This window comes from Malaya genurostris, chromosome 2, assembly GCF_030247185.1.
Source record: "Malaya genurostris strain Urasoe2022 chromosome 2, Malgen_1.1, whole genome shotgun sequence".
Taxonomy (NCBI): Eukaryota; Metazoa; Arthropoda; class Insecta; order Diptera; family Culicidae; genus Malaya; species Malaya genurostris.
The window spans coordinates 199,160,396-199,178,750 of record NC_080571.1 but is presented as its reverse complement, the minus strand read 5'-3'; the positions used below and the strand labels follow the sequence as shown (position 1 = coordinate 199,178,750).

General features: G+C 37.2%; 1 protein-coding gene across 3 annotated transcripts in view; it reads right to left on the bottom strand.

The window, feature by feature from the left end:
• Positions 1–18,355, bottom strand: part of LOC131426972 (discoidin domain-containing receptor tyrosine kinase B) — a 702,887-nt gene that overhangs the window by 78,546 nt on the left and 605,986 nt on the right. For all 3 annotated transcript variants that reach the window (XM_058589807.1, XM_058589806.1, XM_058589808.1), the window contains one exon: positions 7,783–8,028. In XM_058589807.1, the coding sequence (XP_058445790.1) occupies positions 7,783–8,028 (246 nt within the window). The remainder of the gene's footprint in view (positions 1–7,782; positions 8,029–18,355) is intronic.

Genomic DNA, 18,355 nt, shown 5'->3' with positions numbered 1-18,355 from the left:
CAAAAATAAACCTGTTAGGAAACCATGAGTTTGGAAAGGAATCAGTGGATGTACGTAGAAACTGAATCCAGGGATCTTCACCTGCGCAGCCAGGTGTTGAGGTACGTTGAAGTTAACCTCGAGATGTTTCCAGAAGTTAAACCGCCAACTTTCAAACGGCCCGGAACTTTCTCAACAGGGATGGATACAGGTCGTGCAAAGCCAGCACACATAGGAACAGGCACATGAAGTAGCGCTTCGTGTCCAAAAAGTGTGTCAAATTCGGCTTAAAGCAGTTTCTCGGCCAAACGTTTAGCATTGCGACTGGGCGTGCGGATGTGCCGAAAGGCTCAAGTTCATGCTTGCTGACAAGTTCGCGAAATAGGACATTGTTTGGCAAGCGACTTGCCTCTGTGGCCTAAAAAGCGTAGGGGCAACGTAATCTTTTCGCCCGATTGGGTCAGCTGTCGTCATTACAAGGGGGTTTTCCATGGTAGAAATGTGCTGATTCCGTGTCTCTGCGGGTATTGATGGGGATGATTCGAGATTTCGTTCGAAATGCAACCATCCCATTCTGCAATCTCGAAATTTGAACAAAAGTGCTGTAAAGCAACCATAAACTGCAGGTCTTTTTGTCGTGAATACCCGCCTTTTCAAAATTTACCCTTTACAAGAATGGGTAGAACTCAATTGCGAATATCTCTTGTTGTATTTAACACAGCATTGTCAAATTTTCAGTAGTATGGAACAATCACAAATAACTGAAAATTGAAGTTTTCTAAAATGTTTGGTATGAACGAGCATTAAGGTGAAATTCGGTTTGAAAATATTCTTTCAAATCGCTATATAATTTATAATTTCGAAACGAATTCGACCAAGTAAGTAATTGAAATTAATGGCATATCAATTCCATATCAACTTAAATCTAGAAATCCTAGATGGCTGAAAACGATTTGTTGTAGATTTTTTAATTTATGAATTAATTTGAACATTGTATTTTATATTTAATCGGTCTAGTCACCGTATTTTTTGTTCTCTTGTCTTTCGCCTCATAATTGTACTGTTACAATTATGCAAGTGATGCATTAAAAGTTTGCAAAATTCACAAAATCAATCAACCAGTACGTGTTATTATCGATATTCAGTTGTGTAAAAAAAAGCATGCCGTATTCACGATTTCCAGTTATGTCTGTGACATTACCCATCCACCTTTTTGTGTGTAGCAATTTACTTTTAGCCTGCCTTGGAAGTTCATGCGGAATTTATGCTAAACTTTCAAATTGTCAAAAAAAATTCGTCTCCTTTAAACAACAGGTCCACTTTTTTTCAGATGCTAGCGTTTTGGTTGCTTGGAACAAATCAAGCGTCGCTTGAACAAAAAAACGGGCTGCTTTAGCCAAATTCTTTTATATTTTTTCATTTTTATTTCACAGTAATTTGATTCCATCTGATTTAAGTACAGATGAAATGTAGCCTTATATTACATAATAATAATATATTTCCAAAGATATATACGAAGTTTTCCTACTATGTAAATCTCAAATAAAAAAAAACAATTATAACATTGTTGTATGATGTTTGGACGACCATTTCGTCGTGAATACGAAAATACGCCTTTCCAAAATTTACCCTCCGAAAGAGTGAGTTTTGGATCGTGAATATATCTTGTTGTATCTAACGTATCAACATAATTTTTGCTACATGCCATCGGAAATATGATCATCAAATTATGATAACTTTTTTAGCTTTATGACATAATCACGAATAATTCCAAATGAGACTATTCTGAAATGATTGGTGTCAACGAGTATCAAAGAAGAAAGCTCATGATGCCTTTCACGTACCTGGGTAGGAATAAAAAGTTAGAAATATTTGCTGTAGACTGAGCTGGAAGGAAAGCAAGTGCATCATTCCGATTGGTTCAGGTCCAGAGCTCAGCTCCAGTTCCAATATCAAGAATTCAGTTCAGTATTTAAAGAAGATCGAATGCGTCATCCTGCTGCTGGTCGTTTGATTTGGAGCAAAATACAACGAAAAGTGGACACCTCCGAATGTTATCTAAAGATTTATAAAGATTGCTTCTTTGCAAAAAACCATGCAAATGTAGAATGATTTGATTAACTTTGCGTGCTTTCCGCATTGCAAAATTCGCCCAAACGAGTGTGAATAAAGCCAGCTTTTAACTGCTTCGCGTTTGAGAAAAATTCTCTGAACAGTGTTTAATATCGTAGAGAATTCCACAATTTGGCCCTGAATGCCAGAAATTAATGCTGTACAGCATTTTGATAGTTTCTTCAACTAAAATATGTTAATCTGAAATGAAATAATCGACATCAAAATTGTGTATGTCGCTATTTTTTTAGTTTCATTAGTTCCTCGTTATTTATTTGTGTAATAGAAAATATTTTATGTCAATAAGTCAATCTCTCGTATAAATGCAACGTTACAATTGTGGAAGTGAAGAAGTAGAAGTTGCCAAATTCACACAATCAACTAATACGAACGATTATCATTTCTATTCGTGTACACGTCTTCCAGTTATGTCTGTCAATTTGTGACATTACTTACTCAACTTTTTTTTTCAGGGAGAGCACTACTTACGATAATTTCAAAATTTAAAATGCTGCCGAGAGATTTTTGATATCACGACAATATGCAACATTCCGTTTATTACCTTTATGTGTGAACAGGAACCATAAACGAATGCTTCCAAATCGCTGGATATCGAGATTGGATAAACGATTGATTATAAATTCTTCACAATGGTTCGGGAAGAATTCTAGTGTTACAGAAAAAAACACTACAGAAGGTATATCATCCAGACTTTCAAAACAATATCAGGTGTAACATTTGACATATGAAATTCGACCAGATCTGCAGGAACATAATGGCCAAATCAATTTTAGCGCAACGAACACTGACGAGAAATTATTCCTTTTTGCTCTAACTTTTAGTTACTTGAGAGATGGTCCACATATTTGCAAAAGGATTTGTGTCGGAAGATTAAGAGGCCCATGCCATAAAAGTGATGTCATGTTCTTTTTCCATAGAAGGCTACGGCGGCTTCGATGTTTGGGGGCATTGTCCTCTTGAAAAACCCGATATCTCTTATCAGGTCTAAAAATTTCACTCGAACTACTTCCTAAGCTCCACGTGGCAAAATCTAGCATTTTAGCTGAATTCAAATTCTACGCGAAATATTTTATGCTTTCAAAATTCCACTCTGAGCTCCCAAGAACATTCACTTTCACCGGATCGCGCTGATCGAAATAGGTACTGTTTCTCAATCAGGCACGCTTCATTGAAAACTACGCCCAAAAATCGAGAATTCTTTTTCGGCCAAACGCGATTCTCATGCTTTTTTGTTCAGCTTAGGCATTTTAACACATGGGTTGCGTTAAGCAGAGGTTTCGATCTGGAACAGTACTGCTGCTTGGTTTCTTGTAAACGTTGCCTGACCGTGTTGAAGCTTATGTGAAAGTTTCTTTTTGGTTACATGCAGGCACCAAGTAGGGATATTCTTAGATATCTGAGATGGCATTATGCAACAAATCAAATCGACATTTTCGTATAACCGTTCATACAAAAGCCTTTTGTTTCCAATTTAATGGCCCCACTTTGTCGTGTTCCGTTTTCGTATTTTCCGATGTTTGGGATAGCTTTAAACACTGTTACTTCTTAATAATTTAACCTGGTGCAGAATATGATGACTTCAGTTCTTCAGCATGATTATGTACATAAAAAGTCCAAAAGCGAATCACCTGCGCGGAGCTCACTTGGATAAACGACAGTTCTCTTCAGAGTTTTGAACAACATTGAAGTAAAGTGAATTGGGATACCAATGAAATGATCAAAAACGTCTCTTGTCTTGCGGAACAGACTGTGAACACACTCATACTCTATTTTCTACTGAATCGATACAGTGCACCATAATTCGAAGAGTGATAGATTGAGTTTATCGAAAATTTTTGATGATACGAAACAAAAAAAATCGATCTCTAACACGATTTCTCTAGGTAATGTATTTTACAACGCTGGATAGTCATGCTTTTATGAGATTTTGTTCCGCTTGATTCATTCTTCATTTTCAGTTTTTCGTAGTTTTACAGTGTTTTACAAATTAAGTGATACAGTATCTCAACTTTTTATCTTTGTTTCACTTTTTAACATTCGTTCATCTTTGTTGTATTTTGCATATGATGTAATTATGTTTGCTATAAATGTTTATGTAGTGATAACATTTTCATCGAAATACATATTCAAAACAGTGACGTCCGATATAATTTTCAATTTTCTTCGGACAAGAACAAAAAGTCTGCGATTTCGAATAGCTTCCGAGATTCAAGCGCTCTATTATTTATGATGAATCGAATCGAAATAACACGAAAAATAAACTGATGTCTGTCAAAAATTCTTCTGATAGTAAATGTGTGCAGTTTCTCTCAGAAATGAGCAAACCTGGCAACTCTGATTCGAAGTTCGTTAGACGTTCCACAATGTTTACACAGAACCAGACAACTACTACTTAATTAGCATGTTGAGTTATAGGAATACCATTAAGGTCTGAAGACAGAGGGCCACGTATTGAGTTTCAAATCGACCACGTGGCTCGCTCAATTCCCTTTGCGCATCGTTTTTTCCTTGTACTCTCTCGTATATGAGCAAACTGTACCGGGTTGCCAGTATACATTTTATTATTTTGATGAGAAGTTTTATCACATTAATCTATCGTATGGGTTGGACATTACATGGATTCCAATGAACAATGGAAAAATATTCAACTTTCACAAAGATTTAATGTCTGTGTGTTTGGCAGCCTTGTCGAGCCAATTTTATTTCATTCTGAAAATTTCACAGAATATTCACAACTAAATTTCGAAGACATTGTCAGGTGGGTTTTTCTATATTCTGTGAAATTTCCAGAATAATTCATTGAGTTTGGCGGTCGTGTTGTATTTTTTTCTGACTGAAGAACTGCTGAAAATTGGAACGCTCGGAAATGCATACCTTTACTTGTTCATCGAATATCTCGGCTTTGAAGGCTTGTATCATAAAACTACCGTGACAAAGTCTAGATAATTTAGTTTACATGCGACTAGTACATAAAAACATATATGTTATCGCGAAAAAAATAAAGTCTTGTATTTTTCTGTGAAACAAAGTCAGTTTCAATGCATCTACCATTTTTACGCTTTGGTTTTCTGATAGCATTCTGAAAAAGGAGAGAGAAATAAAATTGGCTCGACAAGGCTGCCAAACACACAGACATTCAATCTTTGTGAAAGTTGAATATTTTTTCATTGTTCATTGGAATCCATGTAATGTCCAACCCATACGATAGATTAAGGTGAAATGTAGCGGAATGCGAAAATCGCGTTTTTGATCAATTATTCAAAAACTAGACCGATTTTCGAAAAACCAAAAACACTCAAGTTTTAGAAATCAAATTTATCATAACTAAGTATTCTTAGAATTTTGAAATTTTGCTTTGCCGAGCCGTAATTGGTTTTTGAAATGTATAAACGGTCACTGTTCCGTCCCACGGGGATGATTTTAGAACTGAAAAGTAGTGTTTGTAGCAGAATTCCACAAAGAATCTGAAAATGCAACTCAAAATTATAAAAATTTAGCTAAAACAACCGAAAATTGAAAAAGTTTATATAAACTTTTTTGCATTTTTTTTATTGCTTGCGCGCTGCTGTTTCGTATTGAGGTGGTATGAGAAATGCACGGTGGGCACGGTGGCATTATATCGTGAGCAAAAATACATATAAAATTATGACGCGAATTTATGCAGCATTGGGTTTTGTGTTAAAATAGAAACGAGTTGAATACAATAAAATGGGTATTGTAAGAAATTGTTTATTTTCTAAGTAACTGTCATTTATAATGCTAATAATGTCAAATTCTGTTGAGTTCAATGCATTGATGTTGCTGAAGCAATAAAGCCTGGCTGTGTGATATCGTATAACAGGTATTATTTTAGATTGTAGCAAGCTACCGAATGAAATGAATACAAGCCAAGTATTATCGTTCATTAACATGATATACAAACAAAGTGATAAACATTGAGGGTAAGCTTCGAGCCAGTCAGCATGGAAAACTTATTGGAATTCATTGGTTTTTCAATTATTATGAATACAATGAATCAACGCTTGATTTTGCTTTCAAAATCGATTGAATAATAAAGAACTACGAAATAATTTTATATTCAATTTTAACTGCATGGTATGATGAACTATTAGTAATAATTGGAATGTATTAAAAATGTAATCTATGAAATTATTATTTGATGATTTCTGGCACCGGAGGCCAGAGGCTGTTTGGTCTTCGGTTCGTTATCGTTGAAACAGACATTTCTAGACTATATAATTCCGAAAGTCGCTTCCGGAAAAAAGTTGATGGTAGTTTATGGTACTATAAAGTTTGTTCATTTCAATCTAAGTTCTCACAACCCAAGCTAGTGATGTCCGAGAAAATGTGCCGCTTTTTATGATTGCACACATAAGTCGGTCTCTTTGGCTTGGTTTGAAATTTCTTCGGCTGTGTATGTGAATATTTCATCATACCGGTTGCACAAACTATGCTTTGAGTGCAAGTGTTAGTAGATCAGGGCCGCTTTTACACAGGCCCCGGGTCAATCGACCAAAAAATAAATTAAATGATATAACCGGGACCTTTTTTGCTCTCATCACTTGTTCTCGGGGGTTCTCACACAAATATTGCTTGAGCCCGGACCCATTGAAACGTGAAAGCGGCCCTGTAGTAGATGGATTTTTATTCTTGAAACAAGACGCACAAAAGGAAACAGACAGTTCGTCATTTCGCATTCAGCAATTCAGTTGGTCAATACATATACATATAACCTCATGTTAGTCACTCATAATTACTCATGATTTATAGCTCTAGTGTAAGAGTAATCACTAACAATAACGATTGAATTAGGATATATTCAAAGTGTGAAGAATTCAAAAATCCATTACGTCCAGTCTTTTTTACAAGCCAATATAACGAGAGCTAAGCCCACTGCGCTCAATCATTGTAAAAAGTTCTTGTTTCCATGTGTCCGTTTTTCGTGGTATGCTTTGTGCGACGGTTCGTTCAACTGAAGCGGATGAAATTTTGCGCGCATTTTATGACGCTACATTTCACCTTAATGTGATAAAACTTCTCATCAAAATAATAAAATGTATGCTGGCAACCCGGTACAGTTTGCTCATATACGAGAGAGTACAAGAGAAATACGATGCCCGAAGGGAATTGAGCGAGCCACGTGGTCGATTTAAAACGCAACACGTGGCTCTCTGTCCTCAGACCTTAGGCGCATTTTTGGATGAACCGTATAGAAACAGAGAATAAATACTCAAAATCAGGTAATTTTCTGATTACAAGTCGATATGAAAATGTATCAGATGGGTGAAGCATTTGGATCAGTCATTTTCAACATGCAGAAAAATAGCGTCAAATCCAAAAATAGTTGCCTCATAGTGAGGTTATTCCAAATCAGGATATCGTAGATTCAAATCATAATAAAATTGTTTCAAACTAGATCTGGATTGTAGCAAACAAACTTTGATAAAATCAAACCAAAGTTATTGTTGTAGCTATATTTACATAAAAATCATTGATATTTTCGGGAATTAATTCTCTCTACAATATTTTGATCTCACTGCACCTCAGAAATAGAATTTCTAAAATGCTGTCTACATGAATTGTTATGTTTTCACCCTAATTATAGAACTTTAAACTTCGTGTTCATGCACTCTATGACTTCGATCAACCTATTCTTGTTGCCCAACTTACCTTAACGAATTATGCTGCACCAGCGAACCGGTTTCGGCCGTGTGCTCCTGCAGGAATTGATTCAGGTCCGTGCTGAATTTGTAGTCTAAAACGATACAAATTGGCTCGTCCTTCAGGCAGGCACCGATCAGTTTCATAATGTTCTGATCGCTGAGCCGGCTTAGTTGTTTGGCTTTCGCTCGGAACTCCTTCTTTACGTGCTCGGACGCTCCGGGACGCAGCGTTGATACCGCTACCAAGCTGGAGCTGGAACAAAAATAGGAAAAAAAAACAGAACAACGAAATGAATACCTCAATTGAAAAGGTGAAATCGCACATACGAGGGACCGAGTACGACTGTGCCATAGGAAACTAATTGCTGATACAGATCTTGTCCCGATTCCCCTCGAGGAAGGTGAATGAAAAGGTCACTAGCAAAAGAGACCTAACCTTTTCCAAACTACTCCAAAATTCAATTCAGCGTTGTGCTTTATCGCAAAGCTTAATTTTCTATTCTACTCTCAACTATTCCCCAGCCTCTTTCACCAACCCTTCACCAAACCTTGGTCAAACACTACCCCTGAGAACTATTTCGGCAGATTCCGTGCAGAGTTGTGATGTAAAATGCATGTACTGTACAATATATTGCTCTCGGTTCCACAGACCGTGGCTCGTATTTCGTCCTGCTTATTCATGCATAACCGGCTTCAGACGGCATTGCCTTCGTTTCGTCGCATATGCACACACTCACCCCCGTATGCCAGTCGGCTGCATTCTTGGCTGAACTGAGAAGGATAACAGGGAGCCCGGCCCAACACCGGTACAATAAGGCAACGCTCCTCGAGGGAGCGGCGTGGAGCAAAATGGAAACTATTTCCTTTTTTTTACTTCCGAACCCAGCCCACAGTGGCACCCATGGCATATATATAGTGGGCAACTTTATACCAAACACACCAAACTTTAGGTGATGAGTGAAGCAATGTTTCACACTGAATATGCAAGAGTAGACGGTATCGGTGCTACACGGTTACATTAAATTGAATCTTCAAGTTTAGAGCTTTGAGTTTTAAGATATGAGTTTATAGTTTTCAATTCTGAGTTATTAGTTTTGAATTCTGAGAGCTGAGCTCTAAGTTCAGAGCTTGATTTCCTGAACACTGAGTTCTTAGTTTTGAAGTATGAGTTCTAAGATCTGTGTTCTGATATTAAAGTTCGGAAATATTAATTCTGTCTTTTAATGTCAGAGTCCAGGGCCCACAGCTATTGGCTTTGAGATATGAGTTCAGAGTTCTTAAGTCAGAGCATTAAGTTCTGGGTTCTGTGTTATGAGCTCTGAGTTCTAATATCAGATTTCTGAGCTTGAAGTATCAAATTTTCTGAGTTCAGTGTCCAGAGTTCAGAGTTCAAAAGCTAGTGTGCATTGTTTTTTTTTTTTTTCATAAATACGTTTATTTCATAGGCAATATACATAAGTTTTTCTTCGCCGTGGCATCCACAATACATAGTAGTTTAAACCTAATACATTTCGAATATCATATTAGTATGTTGGTACTCATTAGTTAATCTAAACACTGTTTTTATCAAGCGAGTTGCTATTTTAAATTACATTAAATAAAATACATTTATTTTGTACATGATCTTATAACTATTTCAGGATTGTTTGTATCAGTTCCCCACTTATATTCAATATCCTATAGTTGGCTATTGGTTGAACTCATGGAAGAGAAAACAGTTTAACATAAAATAAAATTTAAATTGGAACTCCAATGGATTTAATGAAATGAAAAAGAAGTTTCATGTATGGAAGGTCACGACAAGCAAGAATGTCGCGAACTGGGACATTGGATAGTCTACCTTGGGTACGCAAGGAATTTATTAGTTGAGATCTGACATCACGAAACTCCACGCATGTCCAAACAACATGGTCAATATCGCGGTAACCTTCGCCGCAAGCACAATGATTAGTCTCGGAAAGTCCAATTCGAAGGAGATGTGCATCTAACGTGTAGTGATTGGACATGAGTCTGGACATCACACGAATGAAATCTCTACTCACATCCAGTCCCCTGAACCATGCCTTTGTCGATATTTTAGGAATAATTGAGTGCATCCACCGACCCAGATCATCTTTATCCCAAGAAGCTTGCCAGCTGGCAAGTGTTCTTTGGCGAGACGCGCTATAGAATTCGTTGAAAGCAATCGGTCTCTCATAAATTTCACCCTCAATAGCACCACGTTTGGCTAAAATATCGGCTCTTTCATTGCCTGGAATGGAGCAATGAGCCGGAACCCAAACTATTGTGATTAGATAATTATTATTCAATATGTCGTTCAGACACTGTTTTATTTTACCCAAGAAAAACGGTTCATTTTTGCCAGCAGCGTTTGAGCGAATGGCTTCAATTGCACTCAGACTATCTGTGAAGAGGAAATAATGGTTTGGAGATAATGTGACGATTACATTCAAGCTATAATGAACTGCTGCTAACTCTGCTATATAAACAGATGCAGGTTCTTGAAGCTTGAATGAGGCCGAAACATTATTGTTGAACATACCAAACCCTGTCGCTTCTTCCATTCGCGATCCGTCCGTGTAAAACATTTTCTCAGAGTTAATATGCCTGAACTTACTTGAAAATATTTTTGGGATTTCCATAGAGCGTAGGTGGTCCGGGATTCCACGCACTTCGCGCTGCATGGATGTGTCGAAAAATAAAGTTGAGTCAGGTACATTTAGGAGGCTGACACGGATAGGAATATATCTTGAAGGGTTGATTTCCTGTGACATATGGTTAAAATATACTGTCATGAATTTTGTTTGAGATCGAAGCTCGACTAGTCGTTCGAAATTATTAATTACCATGGGATTCAGCACATCACATCTTATTAGCAGGCGTGATGAAAGCTCCCAAAATCGATCTTTTAATGGAAGAACTCCCGCCAGAACTTCAAGACTCATTGTATGTGTCGAATGCATGCAGCCTAAAGCAATTCGCAAACAACGGTACTGAATTCGCTCAAGTTTGATAATATGAGAATTTGCAGCGGAACGAAAACAAACGCATCCATATTCCATCACTGAAAGTATCGTTGTCTGATACAATTTTATTAGATCTTGCGGATGAGCACCCCACCAAGACCCTGTTATTGTTCGAAGAAAATTTACTCTTTGTTGGCATTTCGTTATCAGATACCTAATGTGTCCTCCCCACGTGCATTTGGAATCAAACCACACCCCGAGGTATTTGAAAGTCAAAACCTGTTCGATTATTCTTCCCATCATATGAAGCTGAAGTTGCGCGGGATCATGCTTTTTTGAAAAGACAACCAGCTCTGTTTTCTCCGCAGAGAATTCGATACCAAGATGAACAGCCCAAACGGACAATTTATCTAAGGTATCTTGCAATGGTTTTTGCAGATCAATAGCTTTGGATCCAGTAACTGAAACCACGCCATCATCTGCCAATTGTCTTAGTGTACATGGGGTTACTAGACAGCTGTCAATGTCATTCACGTAAAAATTATAGAGGAGCGGACTGAGGCATGAGCCTTGCGGGAGACCCATGTAGCTAATTCTGGTTGTTGCCAAATCGCCATGTGAAAAATGCATGCGTTTCTCTGACAAAAGGTTGTGCAAATAATTATTTATAACCGCTGGGAGTCCATGTTGGTGGAGCTTGTCTGAAAGAACATCAATGGAAACTGAATCAAATGCTCCTTTAATGTCTAAAAATACAGATGCCATTTGTTGCTTTTGAGCGAAGGCAATTTGGATGTCAGACGAAAGTAATGCAAGGCAATCATTCGTCCCTTTATTTCTACGGAAGCCAAACTGAGTATCTGACAACAAACCGTTCGTCTCGACCCAAGTGTCGAGACGTCGTAGAATAATTTTTTCGAACAATTTTCTGATGCAGGACAACATCGCAATGGGTCTATATGAGTTGTGATTGGAAGCTGGTTTCCCCGGCTTTTGAATGGCGATAACTTTCACTTGTCTCCAGTCAGGTGGAACAATATTTTGCTCAAGAAACTTGTTGAACAATTCCAACAAACGTCTTTTTGCGAGGTCGGGCAGATTCTTCACCAAGTTGAATTTAATTCTGTCCAATCCAGGAGCGTTATTGTTACAAGACATGAGTGCTATGGAAAATTCCATCATTGAAAAGGGGCTATCAATGGAATCATCATTTGAAGAAGACTCCCTAACAATGCTATGCGTAGGAACGGAATCTGGACAAACTTTCCTCGCAAAATCAAATATCCATCGATTCGAGTACTCCTCACTCTCATTTCCTACGTTACGATTCCTCATTCGTCTGGCCGTATTCCAAAGAGTGCTCATTGAGGTTTCTCTTGACAAACCTTCCACAAAATGTCTCCAATAGCTGCATTTCTTAACCCGAAGTATGTTCTTGTACTTGGTTTCTAAAACCAAGAATTTTTCAAAATTCTGAGGAGTTCCTCCTCCTCGTTTTAAAAACGTCTTGAAAGCATTTTGTTTCGCGTGTTTAGCATCTGAGCACTCTTTGTCCCACCAAGGATTTGGAGGTCTTCTGTTAGACGATGGACCAAGAAATCGTTTGGTTTGGGCTTGTTCTGCGGCCTCCAGAATCGAACAAACGAGGAAGTCATATTCTTCAAGTGGGGGAAGCTCTTCCATTGAAGTTAAGACACTTGAAATATTACTTTGGTATTTAATCCAGTCAATATTTTTTGTCAAATCATATGGAATATTAACTGAATTAGCAATGCCTTTGTTACTGCTAATTGAGATGATGATTGGTAAATGATCGCTACCATGTAAATCAGGAAATACTTTCCAGGTGCAATCTAGTCGAATTGAAGTCGAACAAAGAGATAAATCTAATGCACTTGGACGTGCAGGAGGTCTTGGGATCCGTGTCATGCTACCCATATTTAGTACCGTCATGCTAAAATTGTCGCAAATATTATATATTAGAGATGATCTGCTATCATTGTAAACGGAACCCCACATCATTCCGTGCGAATTGAAATCTCCTAAAATCAAACGTGGAGCAGGAAGGGCTTCGACAATTTCATTAAGCTGTCGTTGTCCAACTTGAGCTCTTGGAGGAATATATACCGAAGCAATGCAAATGTCCTTTCCTTTAATGTTTATTTGACAAGCAACAACTTCTATACTAGAAGTCGAAGGAATGTTTAATCTATAAAAGGAATAACATTTCTTAATTCCTAAAAGCACTCCACCATACGGGGAGTCTCTGTCGAGACGTATAATGTTAAAGTCATTAAAATTTAAGGCTATGTTTGATGTAAGCCATGTTTCGCACAAAGCAAATACATCACATTTTTGACTATGCAACAAAACTTTAAATGAATCAAGTTTTGGCATGATGCTTCGACAATTCCACTGCAGGACAGTGATTGAATCATTTGCGGCGGATGATAAATTATCCATCAAATGATACAAAACCTGAAAGAGCTGGCCATTGAGCTGATAACTGTTTCAAAAAAGTTCTAGCTATTGGAAGGAATGCTGTTATGATGGTCTTTAGAGGTTCAGAAATATTGAATGCAGCGAAAATCCATTCTACAATTTCCGAAAATTTCAGTAATCCTGTTGGTGAATGTGAAATGGAGCCCACTGGATTATTGTCTTTTCTTGAGCTAGTTCCTGGATTGGTTTGTGAATTTGACAAACCAGGAGGCACAGTTTTTGGTTTTAAATTTGGCTTTTTAGCTTTAACACGGGGATCTTTTTTTGAAGGTATAATTTTAGGTGTCTTTTTTGGTATTTTGTGGTTTGTTAATCTCCTCTTAACAGACCCTTGAGGAGTGACAAACGAGGTATCTTCACTATTTCCGTCAGAGTCAGATTCCTCTGGCTCCGCAAGATTTGAAAAACCGTTTTCGGTTTCCAAAGGGGAGACATGTATGACCGTTTTGAGCATTTCTGCATATGTGCGCTTAGACCGTGCTTTTAAAGAAAGCTTCATTTTGTCTTTACGCAGCTTAAATGCAGCGCACACTGAAAGATCATCATGAGGGCTTTCCCCACAATAAACACATTTTTCAACATCTTTATCGCAAAGATTATCCTTATGAGGCCCTTGACATTTGATACATTTGGACTTATTACTACAGTAAGTAGCTGTATGTCCGAATTTTTTACAGTTCGTGCAATTCATAACATGCGGTACGAAAAGCCGAACAGGAAGACGAATTTTATCGATATAGACATGGCTAGGCAATGCAGATCCGGCAAATGTTACGCGAAACGAATCTGAGGGACGATAAGACTTTTTTCCATCGACAATAGATGCTGAGTACAATTGTTTGCACTCGAGTATCTTAACTCCCTCAAGCATGGAGTTTTTAAAACGGCCAACTCCATTTTTAAGTAAATCATCTGCTGTCAGACTTGCTTCAGTCACAACACCGTCAATTTCTACCTCCTTCGATGGAATGTAAACTCGATATTCAATAGCAAATAATTTACAGGTTACAATATCGTTTGCCTGTTTCAAGTCGTTAACTACAACTCGAATTTTATCTCTATTAACCTTACAGATTTCTTTAACTTCAGAGAAATGTGATGTCAAATCCTTTGTAATTTGCATCAAGTTTAAAATCTTTTCTTTTTTTCGAAGATAGACTATCCATGGCCCAGTGGTACCCTGTGGATAATGTTTAGCCCTCGGAGTATTTAAACTTTTACTAGTATCCGGAATCGGATTCGGATGATCTTCCATGAGATCATCCATTACATTAAATTTTTTTTGTAAATTAATAATACCAAAATAAAAACTTATGTTTAGTAAAATTTCAGATATAAGAAATAAAAAATAAATTAAATTAAATCTACCTTGTAGCTGATGTCTCTGTTCCTTTATCGTGAAGAACGACGTGAAGCTCTTCCAACGATTTCCAATTGGCAGTCTTTTGCTGTTTCCAATTGGCAGTCTTCTGTCGTTTACTGCTATCTCAGTAGCTCTGCCGTCGTTGTGAACACCACTGCACTTGCTGTACCTGACCCCAGGTACAGTGCTTTTGCTCTTGGTGGCGATCAAATGCGATGCTTGCAGTGTAGCACCTCGCGATATATGCCGTCTCTTTTGATCCTACGCAGCGTACAAATTCTGGTACCTGGTAGATCAGCACTGGGTTGCTTTAGCACCTCTGTGCCTTTGCACCCCTTCGTCTTCGCACCTTTATGCGATGGCACCTCTGTGACTCGTCACTTCTATGCTCTCGCACCTCTGTGTCTCTACACCTCTGTGCGTATGAACGGGATGGCCTTCGTTGCTAGCTTTCCAGTCGGGAAACGCCCCGAATATTGCGTTTGCTATGGGCAGTTTAACTACCTGAAGCTTAGAATTGTCTCGGTAGCAGCCGTTAACTCACGAGCCAGTACAATCGAAACACAACCTCTTCGCTTGAATGGTTTTTACTGAATGAGTGTGCATTGTTGTTTGTTGCTAATTCATAGTACGGATCTCGGTAGGGTAAAAAGAGGCAAACTGGAGTGAAATGTTCATATATCTACAGACACTAAGAATTCTGCCTTGTAAGACCTTTTGCCAACCATTTTAAACACACGCTTTTCAAGACACTTTTTCGCGTAAATCGTACCGTTGATTGTTCCGGAAGTGATGCAAGGAGTGCATATTTCACCACATCATCGAATCGCCTGTCAGATCAGCAACTTCGTGGTAAATATCGGCAATTTTTTCTCTCGAACATCCTGCGGGACATCCAACTAAGGCTTTGTATCGAAAACTCAGTTCAGTCATCAACCAGGATTTGGAGAGCAATTTCGGGTAAAATTTCCCGGTGCGGGATAAGACGAAGTTGTTTTGTTTTTCATTTTGGTTTGAGTTTTTTTTGCACTTTCAAAACATGTGACTTAGCAAACTTCATGGTTTTCTGCATCAAACCGACTGATACCTGCTTAGAGTTTGAAATTTAGTGTTTAGAGATTAGAATTTAGAATTTAGAGTATTGAGATTTTAGAGTTTAGAGTTTGGAGTATTGAGTTTTGAGTTTGGAGTTTTGAAGGGGCTAGGGTCCACTAGGAGATTGATAGTACCTATTATCTCTCTCCGGACAGTACTAGCCTAGATGCCGTGTGGAATCCGGCGGAAAAAAATGAACCAAGAACAGATCCACTGGGTTCCTGCTTCCATGTCGTAAAAGGCGACAATTGCAGGAGTTTCTTTTTCCTTTCAGTTATCAGATATTTCAATGTTTCTCTTCTGATTACTCTATTTTACTAAATCTCTTCATTCAACCTATCAATTTCTGCCTAGCTTCGAAGAAAGGTTTTATTTGTTTTTTTTTCTTCCATGTTATTGATTGTCTTTCATGATTATAAATTGAATGATAAAAATCAACTATTGCGTAAATCCGTTGATATTACAAAGTTAATAACAGAGATAACATATATCCGTTATTGAATACATAGTAAAAAAAACACTTGATACTAATATTTCAAACAATAAATTAATATTTTTCTCGGTAGCCGGCTGCCCAGATCAACCAATTAATAATTTTAATAAATAATTTAAATGAAAAAGTGGAAATAATAACAAATCAAGACGCGCGTGAAATCTGTTGAACTTTAATTGGTGATTTAAAATGATTTTATAACAACTGTTTAGAATATGTTAATGCAAAGAATCAACTATTTTGTCTAAATCCTATTGACTCGTTTATTTTGTATTACGTAATTTCATTTATAAAAAAAATAGGGAACTTTTATTTTTTACGCGATAGTATTGCAAATTTTTCTTCTGTTTCCTCGAATAAGAGATGTGAATTAAGACTTCCCGGGACTTCAATATCGGGTTGTTGTTGAAACGTTCAGTCGGGAAGTCAATGAGTTTAGTGGTGCATCCGAGCATCTTGAAACCGAAACATACTGAGACGCGCGCGAATTATACCGATACTGAAATTATTACTAACAAATATCCTTCTCCCGTGACACTTGTGGAGTGCGCAGTAGTATATACGGCCTCTAGTAACAACAAGTGTTGGACTAACATCCCTTCCCATTCCTTAGACGATCTACGTTCGGGCCTGGCCGGCGCCGGTACTGATCAATGAATTCTGGGATTACCAGAAGATGTACATTGAAGGATGATTTACCAGTCCCAGGTCGGATCATCTAGAAACTCCCTGTACAATTTCAGCTAATCCCGATCAGTAACGGAGTAGCAACCAGGGGTGGTCGCTCAAGCTCAAGCAAGCTCAAGCTGGAGTATTGAGTTTTGAGCTTGGAGTTTGGAGTTTTGAGTTTTGAGTTTTGAGTTTTGAGTTTTGAGTTTAGAGTTTAGAGTTTAGAGTTTAGAGTTTAGAGTTTAGAGTTTAGAGTTTAGAGTTTAGAGTTTAGAGTTTAGAGTTTAGAGTTTAGAGTTTAGAGTTTAGAGTTTAGAGTTTAGAGTTTAGAGTTTAGAGTTTAGAGTTTAGAGTTTAGAGTTTAGAGTTTAGAGTTTAGAGTTTAGAGTTTAGAGTTTAGAGTTTAGAGTTTAGAGTTTAGAGTTTAGAGTTTAGAGTTTAGAGTTTAGAGTTTAGAGTTTAGAGTTTAGAGTTTTGAGTTTTGAGTTTTGAGTTTTGAGTTTTGAGTTTTGAGTTTTGAGTTTTGAGTTTTGAGTTTTGAGTTTTGAGTTTTGAGTTTTGAGTTTTGAGTTTTGAGTTTTGAGTTTTGAGTTTTGAGTTTTGAGTTTTGAGTTTTGAGTTTTGAGTTTTGAGTTTTGAGTTTTGAGTTTTGAGTTTTGAGTTTTGAGTTTTGAGTTTTGAGTTTTGAGTTTTGAGTTTTGAGTTTTGAGTTTTGAGTTTTGAGTTTTGAGTTTTGAGTTTTGAGTTTTGAGTTTTGAGTTTTGAGTTTTGAGTTTTGAGTTTTGAGTTTTAAGTTTTGAGTTTTAAGTTTTGAGTTTTAAGTTTTGAGTTTTGAGTTTTAAGTTTTGAGTTTTGAGTTTTGAGTTTTGAGTTTTGAGTTTTGAGTTTTGAGTTTTGAGTTTTGAGTTTTGAGTTTTGAGTTTTGAGTTTTGAGTTTTGAGTTTTGAGTTTTGAGTTTTGAGTTTTGAGTTTTGAGTTTTGAGTTTTGAGTTTTGAGTTTTGAGTTTTGAGTTTTGAGTTTTGAGTTTTGAGTTTTGAGTTTTGAGTTTTGAGTTTTGAGTTTTGAGTTTTGAGTTTTGAGTTTTGAGTTTTGAGTTTTGAGTTTTGAGTTTTGAGTTTTGAGTTTTGAGTTTTGAGTTTTGAGTTTTGAGTTTTGAGTTTTGAGTTTTGAGTTTTGAGTTTTGAGTTTTGAGTTTTGAGTTTTGAGTTTTGAGTTTTGAGTTTTAAGTTTTGAGTTTTGAGTTTTGAGTTTTGAGTTTTGAGTTTTGAGTTTTGAGTTTTGAGTTTTGAGCTTCCAAGCTTCCAAGCTTCCAAGCTTCCAAGCTTCCAAGCTTCCAATCTTCCAAGCTTCCAAGCTTCCAAGCTATGAACCTATGAGTTTTGAGATCGGATTTCTTAGTTCTGGGTCTCTAGATTTGAGGGTTTTTTGTTCTGATTGTAATATTCGTTTATTAATTGAATGTGATAGATTGTTTCAATTAGTAGTAACAAG